General features: G+C 43.9%; 3 protein-coding genes across 3 annotated transcripts; all 3 read right to left on the bottom strand.

Annotated features, from left to right (window-relative positions):
* On the bottom strand, positions 1-2,355 carry LOC4326398 (uncharacterized protein C24B11.05). The gene is made up of 9 exons (XM_015774110.3): positions 2,236-2,355; positions 1,930-1,996; positions 1,485-1,550; positions 1,302-1,399; positions 1,142-1,179; positions 983-1,070; positions 626-898; positions 464-529; positions 1-375 (listed from the first exon to the last, which is right to left on the bottom strand). The coding sequence occupies exons 2-9, from the start codon at positions 1,988-1,990 to the stop codon at positions 220-222; spliced, it is 846 nt and encodes a 281-aa protein (XP_015629596.1). The 5' UTR covers positions 1,991-1,996; positions 2,236-2,355; the 3' UTR covers positions 1-219.
* Positions 2,356-3,922: 1,567 nt separating this feature from the next.
* Positions 3,923-7,227, bottom strand: LOC4326397 (protein FIZZY-RELATED 3). Its single transcript, XM_015776867.3, has 8 exons — positions 6,598-7,227; positions 6,262-6,489; positions 5,619-5,798; positions 5,227-5,484; positions 5,044-5,145; positions 4,560-4,622; positions 4,405-4,473; positions 3,923-4,328 (listed from the first exon to the last, which is right to left on the bottom strand). The coding sequence occupies exons 1-8, from the start codon at positions 7,078-7,080 to the stop codon at positions 4,275-4,277; spliced, it is 1,437 nt and encodes a 478-aa protein (XP_015632353.1). The 5' UTR covers positions 7,081-7,227; the 3' UTR covers positions 3,923-4,274.
* Positions 7,228-7,646: 419 nt separating this feature from the next.
* Positions 7,647-9,954, bottom strand: LOC4326396 (probable WRKY transcription factor 49). Its single transcript, XM_015785888.3, has 3 exons — positions 9,448-9,954; positions 9,095-9,247; positions 7,647-8,710 (listed from the first exon to the last, which is right to left on the bottom strand). Exons 1-3 carry the CDS (start codon positions 9,831-9,833, stop codon positions 8,017-8,019), a joined length of 1,233 nt encoding a protein of 410 aa, XP_015641374.1. The 5' UTR covers positions 9,834-9,954; the 3' UTR covers positions 7,647-8,016.
* Positions 9,955-10,988: the final 1,034 nt, after the last annotated feature.

Raw genomic sequence — 10,988 nt, 5'->3', positions numbered from 1 at the left:
AGAACAAAACATCACCAGGAATTGTATTGTCAGTTCATAGATGGCATTTATTTATTTATTTATTACAGGCAGTCACACACTCACACAGTACATGAAGAAGAGTAAAATCTCCCCTAAATTAGCACATCTACTTTCAGACATAAGAAAGTGCAGAGATGAGCTCTGAAAAATGATCCACTCATCTCATGCTGTTCTCCATCAGAAACATTCATGGGAGTTTTAAGCGATCACAGATGTCTCAATTCCGACTTTGCTTGACTTCCTGACATCCTCATCCTTCACAGCTTCATCCCACAGCTCAGGCAATGCTTCCTTCATGTTGTGAAGGCTTTCCAACGCATGGTCAGCACCCTTTATTCTTTCAGAAGTTCCAACCTGGTACATTCACATTATCATCAGTTACTTTACCTAAACATTACATAATCGTTACGCTCAAAATTAATTAACCGAAAGGGATAATTACCAGGACAGTATACATTCCTATTAGCTTCGCAGCCTGGATGTTCCTGGCGCTGTCATCAAACAATATCTGATAGGTGTTTCAAGCATGTCGATCAGTTTACACACCAAAGAGGACCAGACCTGTGATTCTGAAAAATGAGCAGGCAGGAAATTAAGTGCTTACCGATGTCTTCGGATTGATGGAGGCAACCTTGAGAGCTTGCCGCATGGCATCTATATTTGGCTTGCACAGGATTGGCGACTTTGGTAGTTCAACCCCAGGCTCTGGATGAGCCAGATGCTTCATTATATCAAAAATTTCAACCTGACCAGCTGCCGAAAGAGAGGATGATGTTGGGTTCAGTGTCTCAAAGCACACAACTCTTTCAAAGCAATCTTCTATTCCTAGCCTCTTGAGGGCCCTTGAAGCATGAATTCTGTCACCATTTGTGAAGACCTGGTCAAAACAATTAAAATCTATCATTAGAATCAAATGCTTATTATGTTTTGTACAAAATAAACTTGAGGTTTGCGTACATACAACTTTGCGGATTGGCAAGCTTAGGAGAATGTTCCTAAGTACTGGATCAGGCTTAATTTTCTCATAAGCCAACCTTCCATGAACATAGCTGCACAGAAAATGAAGCAACTAAGAACCTGATTACTGGCAAAAACATGTATTTTGGTGAGAAGCCAATACCTGTGGAAGTCGTCATAATCAAACTGGTACCCAACAGCCTGCATCATCATAAGATTGAAAGGAACAATACTTAAGAGGGTTACAGAACAGCAAGGAAGATATGAACAAGCACCCAAAAAGGGGGGCAACTTTGCTGGGGAATAGAGTAAAGCATACAGACCCTCAAACCGGCCATGGTAGTTCCATACTGCTTGTAGAGGAGGACGCATAGCTCCAAACTGATGCTCTCTTCCACACCAAGCTTTTCGATCATATAAGCTGAAACATCCAAACAACACCACATACCTCATCAACATATCTGTTCCAAGAAATGCTAATACGTTGTGCTTGACTGTTTGTGTACCTTGGATGTTCCTTACGACGTCGGCTCCAATGCCGGAGGTCACCGGATACAGCGTGTCATCAAGGTCTAAAAAGGAAAATGAACAAGGTATGAAAATCTTGCAGTTTCACTTTAAATGAAATTCCTTTTTTTTTTCTGAAATGCAATTGGAGACAGCACCAGTGATGGCAAGAATTACTATTGAATCATTCGCTCCGTCCCTAAATATTTGATGCCGTTGACTTTTTTAAACATGTTTGACCATTTGTCTTATTTAAAAAATTTTGTGAATATTATTCAAAAACTTGAGTAGTAGTATATTTAACAATGAATCAAATGATAGGAAAAGAATTAATAATTACTTAAATTTTTTAAATAAGATGAGCGTTTAAACATATTTAAAAAAGTTAACGGCGTCAAATGTTTAAGGAGGGAGGGAGTACTGGTTAAGCAATGGGTAGCATACCGAAGACGAGGCTGTCGCCGTTGAGCCTCTGCTCCTTGCTGTAGTTGCTCTCGCACTCCATCTCGATCTGATACAACCAACCAACCAACAGAAGAAAAAAAAAGTAACGACTTTACGCCCAAACAAACAATACAAACACAGGATTGAAGAGAGATATCCGATTCAGATCTAAGCTTTGGCGTTACAGGCCGGACTAGTACAAGATTTGACTAGGATCCCCAATGAACTGCCGCCATCCTTGATACACACAAAAATAAAAAAGGAAATTTGGCTGGTCCAAGAAAAGAAGGGAATGGGAAAACAGACCTGCTTGATGAATTGGTTGTGTGAAGGCAGAAGATTGGTTCGCGCGGTGAGCCGGAGTGAAGAAACAAAAGGGATGAGAAAAGCAGGAAAGGAAATCGTGGGAAGAATCGCTGGGCAGGCAGGAGATTGCAGTTGGAAGCGGCCGTATATGTAGATGGAGATGGAGATGGAGATGGAGATGGAGTGAACTAGTCGATGAGGCGTCGGCGCCGCCCCTCCCCGCGAGGAATGAGAAGGAAAGGGAGCCGTTGTGCTGTGGAAAAAAAATATATTTTCTTCTCTCTTTCTTTTTTCATGTCTAGGGCTAACAACTTTTTTGACGGAAATATTTGATGGGTGTTTTCTCATTGCTTACTTTGTCCCTGATGACGCCTTACACTCTCCAGAAAAATATATATTGTTAATTTAATATAGTATTAATTATTATAAGAAATAGTATAAATTTGTACCCATGAAAGTGTTTTTATAAAGCAAGCGTTATACTACATGCCAAATTCAGATGATGCAACAAATAAATATTCATGGAGATATTTAAATCCGATGTTTATTGGTTTCATTAGTACTTGACTGTCGTTGACAAATTCAATTTCAGTTGATGGCAGGCTGCAAACGTGACAGGATTATTGTTACTAGTACTTGTTCTGCACGTATTGGTATTTGGGGTCAATGTGTAACCATCAGATCCAAACAAACTACTCTATCCTAGTAGCAGTACTAATTTTTGATGAGTAAACAGCTATAGATTGTTGTTAAAAGTCAATGTCCTCGTAGCAGACGTACTACGTGTGCAGTTATCTGTCCAAATCATTTTCTCTTTTCTGAAAGATTCAGTTATCTATCCAGATTGCTCCACAAACAAAGAGCAATGAGGAAGAAGTGAAGGTTCAGCTCTTTCTTGCTTCGTGCTCCATACAGCAACAAGAATTCTTACAAGAGAAGAAATAAGCAGATTGAGGAAGAGATGGCGGCATTATTGTTCCATGAAGATGAGTCGCTGAAGCATCATTGCACACAGCTCATTTGGATCACCTACCTGGTTGCACTTGAACTGGATGCTGGATTGAATTGCTTCTTGCATTTGCATCGGCAGCTCGGCACCAATCTGTCAAACCGACTACGCTACCACTTCTCATGTGCACCCATCACTCCTTGCAGGCTGCCGCGTGTAACTCGACCACAAGAATCAACTTGTTTTTTTTTTTGGGTTACTTCGTGTTAGTAGTTCTTTAAAAAAAAAACTTGCTAGTATTATTCATTTCATAAAATAAAATAAAGCTGAACTTGTGACTGAGGAAGAGGCGTGATCATCATGGAGAAAGTCTTCTTGGCCAAGAATTCAATATCATACTGGCTGGCTGCTTGCTTGCCTGATTTTAATAAGTTTGGACCAGGCTTGGGGTTGCACCGACCATGCTATATGCTGGTTCGCTCTTTTTTCCTTTATGCCGGCTCAAAGGCGTCACCCAAATTCCATCTTACTCCTCTTCATCTCTTCTTTCTCGAGAACGGTCTCAGCATCGGATGCCGTTTACCCGTCTGCACAATGCTGCTTTCAGGAAGCAACAAGAATTATACTACTAGTAAACTGAACAAGAGTACAACTTAACCAGTCTGAATGCAGCATCCTGTGTGGCAAGCTGTTGTTTACAGCTCAAGGCATAAACAAAAAGACTGACAAAGGCTGGCATTTAAGCAACAAACATAATCCAGAGGTTTGATCCATTTTGAAGTCATGAAATGGCCACAAAGTGTGTGAGAATAATACAAGCATATAAGTTTGTGATAAATTACAAGGCCCTTGTTTCTCTGCAATGAAATTCCAAACAAGAAACTAGCCGACTTATGAGCTTCTAATACAAAGAATTGGTTATGTTAATATGAGTTCTTCTCCCTTTCTCTCGATCTCACAGACACACACGCGCACACAAACAATAAATGAATAATTAGGCCTCACAATTTACAAATCGCTGAAGAACTGCACAAGTTCAGAAAATTATGTTTCATACAAACATATGCATTTTCTTTGCCTCCTATTATGGTCACCGTATGTGGCTTCTCGAGAATGACCAGAGCCCAATATCACGAACAGGAGCCTGGTGCAAACAATATGGCAGTTCAAGCTACAAGCCACAAAATAAATAAAATCTGTGTTCAACAATAGATGCCTACCTGTGTCTTCATTGAAGGAAAAATATTCCAAAATCTGAGGGTTTCATCCCCGGCTCCTGTTACTATTGTCTGCAAATGAGTAATATGCATCATTTAGGACGATTCCCAGGAATATTTTTCCGGATACATGATTTGCAGTTTGGAAAAAGATTTACCTGTCCATCAGGTGACATTGCAAGGTAAAGCACTCGCAGCGTGTGTCCAGTTAGAGTAGCAACCTGTTTATCGAAAACATAAAATACTTAGTGGTACTGCACTAGTGGAAATCTTTCTTGAACAGATATTAAAAATTCAAAGGAATTATTCTACTCTTATCCTTATCTGCAAATACAAATGAAAATAGCCCCCTGTGAAATACTTCACTTGGATTTGCAGCCATACTGATATTGTTCTTTTTAAGCATTACATGCTCGTCAACTATGTTGATACTAAATTCCTTTTAAGCGTTTAAGCAATCCATGAGTCAATGTCTCGGCCCACAGAAAGGAATGAGTTCTTTGGAAACAACCCTAGGAGAAATCAGACACATAACTTCCTCTGCTTTTTTTCACGTTTTTATCCGAATGAGTGATTACTTGATGCACAATTGTCTAACTGGTGAATTAGTAGGCTTGACAGCCCACGGGAATTTAAGCTTACCTTTGACATAGATGGGTACTTCCACACCATGATTTGGTTTTGGGAATACCCATGAGTGCTCACAAGCTCATTTACATTTTTACACCAGGCAAGATTACAAACCTGAAAACAGAAAGCAGCTGGTGAGGATGACAGTAAAAATTCACTGAACTACTTTTTAGAGGCTTGTTCAGAACTACTCGCCTGGCTGCCTGTGTCCACTGAATTCAGCATGTTTCCATTAACCGTGTTCCAGAACCTGATACACCTATCAGCGGTTCCACCACCTGATGCCAGGAGGCCTTGCTGATGTGGTGACCATGCTATTGCTTTAACTGCAGCTGTGTGTTCTGTCAGCCTCAATATCGGCTGCTGCGAACGTTGGTTCCATACTAGCAGCTGATTATCATTTCCACCGGATGCAAGCTCACGGTCGTCGTGCGACCATTTCAGTCCACAGACCTGACCAAAAAAACTGTCACTTGATGCACATACATGGTTCTGAAATCTTACTGTGAGATGGGATGATTTTAACTTGCATAGTTAGTGAGCTATTTTCCAAAAACCTATGGCTTGGAAGTAGTTAGAAGTCTCACCTCTGATCTGTGCCCTGAGAACTTGCTGATATAGTCACTTGGGACACGGATGTCATGCTGCAATATGTTCTTGTCCCTGCTACCGGAGGACAAGATTCGGGAGCTCCATGCTAATACACCAGTCCGTGTTTGGTGTCCTCCCATGTTCCTAATCCGTTTACAGCGAGAGCTATCCCAAATCTGTTGGAATTTATGTATGCATCAAATTCTCGATAGCCATGAACAAATTCACAGAGTTGAACAAAAACAATAGGCTAATTCAAGTATAGGTAGTTTGAGATTTGCAGACAAAACTGTCGCACACATCCTGGACACATTGAAAGAAGTATGTACGTGTTGTGATAGTGATAGTTAGTACTAGAATCGAATAAAAGTTTAGAGTTTCAGCAATAGGGCTTATGTTTCAAATCTTTACTAGTGTACATCTATCATACGAGATGGTGAACGAAGCGAATTGCATCAGCCCAGGATTCAGGATATTTGGAACAATTGATGTATATAGTTTGTGTAATTGTTGTGATGAAATCTAAAGAGTGTAGAAAACAATTACTACTAAGTACTAGATAGATAAACTGAAGACAATCATATGCTGCAGGCAATTTATTCAGTAGAGAGTAGAGGAGAGGAGATGAGAGGGGGAAACCTGGACATCGCCAAGGCTGGTGCCGATGGCAAGATAGGAGCCTTCTCGGGTCCAGTGCACAGCGCAGACGCTGTCCCTGGGCCCCAAATCGCAGAGCTTGGTGACCTTGCAATTGGAAGCCGACCAGAGGTAGACGCAATTCCCGAGGCCGACGGCGAGCGTGTTCTGCGACGACCAGTCGACAAGATTGAGGTAGAAGTCGTCCTGCAGCGACGGCGCGTCCAGGACCTGAGTTGCGCACGCACACGGATCGGAAACCAAAAGATTGTTTTAGTTGCGCAGTGGGTGTTTGTGGAAATGCCCAAGAAGAGGGAAGAAGGAACGTTGGGAACCCACCTTGTGCGGGGTCTTGGGGACCTTCCTGGGCGGCTTGCGCGGCGTGGAGGATTCAGCGGAGCCGGCGGTGCAGTCGTAGTGGCCGGCGGTGGCGGCGGCGGAGGCGGCGAAGGGCGATTTGGGCGAGGGGTGGTCGGTCTTGAAGCGGAAGAGGTTGGTGTTGGGGGAGGAGGGAGCCGGGGAGGGGGAGTCCGGGCCGAAGATCTCGGCGCGGAGGAGGCGGGAGTAGGGGGCGTCGTCGGTGGTGGAGGAGGGGGAGGCGCGGTCGCGGTCGAGGAGGGCGAAGTTGTGGAGGCGGGAGGAGGAGCGGCAGGGGATGAAGCGGTCGCTGTACGTGGTCTTGGAAGGGGATGGCGTCTTGGGGACGTCGAGGAGGAGGCGGGCCGGGGAGGCGACGGCGGGATCGAGGCGGAGCCCCCCCGCCATCGCCGGCGGCACGTTGAGGCGCGGCGGCGCCGGCTTGGGGGACGCGTCCGTCGCCATCGAGAGAGACTAGGGATCTCTTTCTTGCTCGTCTGCTGCCCCGCCACCCACCGCCGCCGGCACGTCGAGGCTGGATGCGCCGCCGACGACGACAACGACGACGAGGAGGAGGAAGAGGAGCGGAGATGAGGTTGCAACGGTCACTTTGGTTGGAGTGGGCAAGTCGCCTACTTTTTCTAGCACGAGCTGTCTCCCTCTGACTGTGGGCCCCCCACCCGAGTAGCCGTTGTACTCTCTCTGCCATGCGGGCCGGCCCATTAGCATTTCCTTCCTCGCTTTCTTTCTTTAAAGGCCCGTGGAAAAACCAAGCCCATGGATTCGCATTTGTTTTGGGCCGGCCAGATCTTACGTGTATGATGTGTTGGGCCAACATGATACTAGGCCCAAACATATAGTACTTTTCTTTTCTTTCAGATGCTACTATTATATTACCACCGAGAAGAGGAAATGTGAACAAGAAAGAATGTGATAGAGGCATTGGATGAGCAATGTGATTTTTTTATTAGCCGCAGAAAATATTGACAGTCCGGGCGATTTAACTCGTGCAATATCTCATCAATATATGATTGATACAAATATAGAGATTATATTAATTATTATTGCATCGCCAATATTTAAGCCAGCCGGCCGGCGAGAGCATCTTATAGCTAGATTTCCATATGACATAGCATAGGATGGATCTACATATACTACTTCTATATACTATACTCTGATGAAGATACATACATATAGTAGTAGATACAACGTGTACCTTTCGATACGATGCATGGTGGATCAGCTGGAAATTAACAAAAGCAACAACTATAGTAGTAATACGTGCTGCACTAGCTACGTACGTACAGTACGCATACATACCTATATATATCTTGTAAGTACTAGATCGACTAGCTAGCTAGCTAGAGAATACTAGATGAAATTTCATTAATTTGAATATAGCTAGAAGATGTTGGAGAGTATGGCCATGTCGATGCAGGGAGACATGGGAGTAGTCCAGCTGGAGACGGAGACGGAGGAGGACGGCGACGCCGACGCCGACGAGCCGTACTCGTTGTCAGAGGTGCAGGTGGTGGCCGGCGAGTAGTAGTAGTTGTTGTTGTTGCAGATGGGCGGCGGCGGGCGGCGGACCAGCAGAGGCACCACGTCCTCCAGTAGCCCGCCGGCGCCGGCGGCCTGCTCGTCGTCGTCCAAGCTCATCATCAAGCCGCTGCTGCTGCTGCCGTTAATATTGTAACAATCATCGGGGGGAGCCTGCACCATCAAGTGATCATCTGCAGCAGGCTGCAGCAGCTGATCATCATCATGTTGTTGTTGCTGGATGCTGAAGCTCTGCATTATCATCATGGTCGTCATTTCCGGCGGCGGTGGGGGTGGGGGTGGGTCGTCGTGCAGCAGCGGGTGCAGGTGCAGCTTGGGCTTCTTCTTGCAGTTGGTCATCATCTGAGGCTGAGGCTGCAGTTGTTGTTGGGTGGTAGTAGACGACGAGGAGGAAGAAGTGGAGTGGAGGAAGTGAGAGTAGGTGTAGTGCAGGTGGAGACCCTCGTAGGTGACGATCAGAGTGTCGGGTTCGTCCACAGCTCGCTCCACCTGCTTCTTCGCGTTGCACCGCGGATTCGTGCACCGGTAGTAGCTCCTGCATCCATCCCACATACATACACGCGTCCTATATATAAGTTTATTTTTTCTTACTATATGTATGTATGTAATTAACCTAGCAAGAGCTAGTAGCTAATTAAGCAAAGTACTGCAGACGAACAATTAATCGACACGTCTACATGCATGGATACTTGATCTTGTCCTCGATGACAATCAAGGGACGATACATAACTTCACATGCCATTTGAGGCCTAACACTGCACAGCTGGTGTTTAATTAGCTCCCACTTTCCTTAGTTTCATGTATCACTAATTAATTGAGCCGCCTGGTTTGCTAGCTAGCTAGCTAGTAGATGCAAATGTATATGGTATATACTACTATATATATAGAGAGAGAGAGAGAGTAGTACAAATATATATACCTGGGGTTTGGGCTGTTCTTAATGGATTTCTGGCCATACTTTCTCCATTTGTACCCATCATCTGCGAGCCCACCATTATTCCCACAGCTTTTCATCTTCAGTGTGTACTTGTTCTCCATCGTCTTGCTCAACGTCTTCTCCGGCGAGAAAACCCTATATATTTATTCATTCTTTTAATTAATTTTATCATTTTTCCACCAAGTAATATATATATCACTCCTCCCAACGAGCATGTCACAAGTAAATTAAATTACAAGCATGCGCAGGAGTAACATATATATAAGCATGCAGTTAATTAAGCTAGCATATATACATGCATATGTACAAACAGAGACAGAGGTAGCTACACTTACACTGGGCTACAGCTACTTGCAGCGAAATTGTGACCGTCGGCGAGTAGCTGATGGTCGCCGGCGGCGGTGAAGGAGAGAGCGCTCTCGATGTCGCTGATGGTTGGCCCAGAATACACCGTGGAGATGAGCTTGTTCACCATCGACTCCCGCCGCCGCCGCCCGCAAGGAGCCTCCACCTGCAGCTGCTCATCCGCTGCAGCTGCGGCAAAATATTCTCTCTCATCCTCCTCCTCCGCCTCCTTTGAATTGGAATTTGAATTTGAATTGGAATTGGAATTGGAATGCACCGCGGCGGTCTCATCGAGGATCTCCCTCAAGAGCTCCTCTCCGACGACATCGCCGCCGTCGCGCCAATACTCTCTGCTCTCTTGCATCGCACCATCCATATGATCAACCTAAGCTGCTGCTGCTACTTGCTTAATTCTTCCAAGATAGGATCAGTTTGTTTATATGGAGTATTAACTGGCTGGTTAGCTAGCTAGTGTGTGAGTGTGACTTCATTAATATAATCTACCAACCCAGCCCAGGGTATGCGTGTATATATAGTGAGAGTGAGAGGCCGGAGTTCGATCTCTCTTCATCGTCCCAAAATGACAAATGTACCCCTCATGGTAGCTAGATGGATAGATCGATCGATCGATCGAGTGTTAGCCTGAATTATATGTCTATATACATATATTCACTGATCATTATGTAAACATATATACATATATTCACTCATGATCACCAAACAGAACAAATTACGTGTTGAGAGAGATGAGTAAGCGCGTGTGGTGCAGTTATTAATAATTAAATTAATTCAATCGGTGTAGGTTGAAGCAGGCCAAAATGGATTGAATTGAAGATGGGTGCAGGTATGTAGTAGGTGACCTTTGATTGAGATTTTGATATCCCGGCCTGCCCTTAAGTAGTAATAATCCAGCTAGCTAGCTCGATACTATATATGAATATATCGGACGTTTGCAGGATGAAACATCTGGAGATGTGTTTATGCATGTTCAGGAAACTGCATATGTATATTAAGTTCTATATATGTTACTGCCAAGAATTGGCAATCGATGGAACCAACTGACCCAACACAACATATATAATGGTGCAACTAATATGCAATTGTCAACAACTAAAGCTAGCTAGCATCTATGATTGCGAAGAATTGACAATCGATCGATCGAGACTTTTAACCAATGCATGCATGCACCACCTTTTTCCACTAGCTTTTACCCCTGTGCTGCTACTTCTCCTAATTATTCTCTGATCCATTTGAACTGCTCGAATAATTAATTAGTATGCAGCTAGGTAGGGCATGCATGCAGCACTGCCTCCAAACAATCTCTAGTATGTAGCGCGCCCTAATTAAACTATGTATATATGTGGGCGTAGATTAAGCTCTCTGAGACGATATCCTCTTGACATATATTATAATGTCAAATATTTTTTAAAATTTATAGAAGTTAAATTTGACATTTATGTTTGTGGAGTGAGATTTATCACATATTTATCTATCTTATTGAACTTTATAACAAAATTTTATAATTATTTAA

This window comes from Oryza sativa, chromosome 1 (assembly GCF_034140825.1).
Source record: "Oryza sativa Japonica Group chromosome 1, ASM3414082v1".
Taxonomy (NCBI): Eukaryota; Viridiplantae; Streptophyta; class Magnoliopsida; order Poales; family Poaceae; genus Oryza; species Oryza sativa.
The sequence above is the reverse complement of the archived record's forward strand: the minus strand, read 5'-3'. Positions and strand labels throughout refer to the sequence as shown.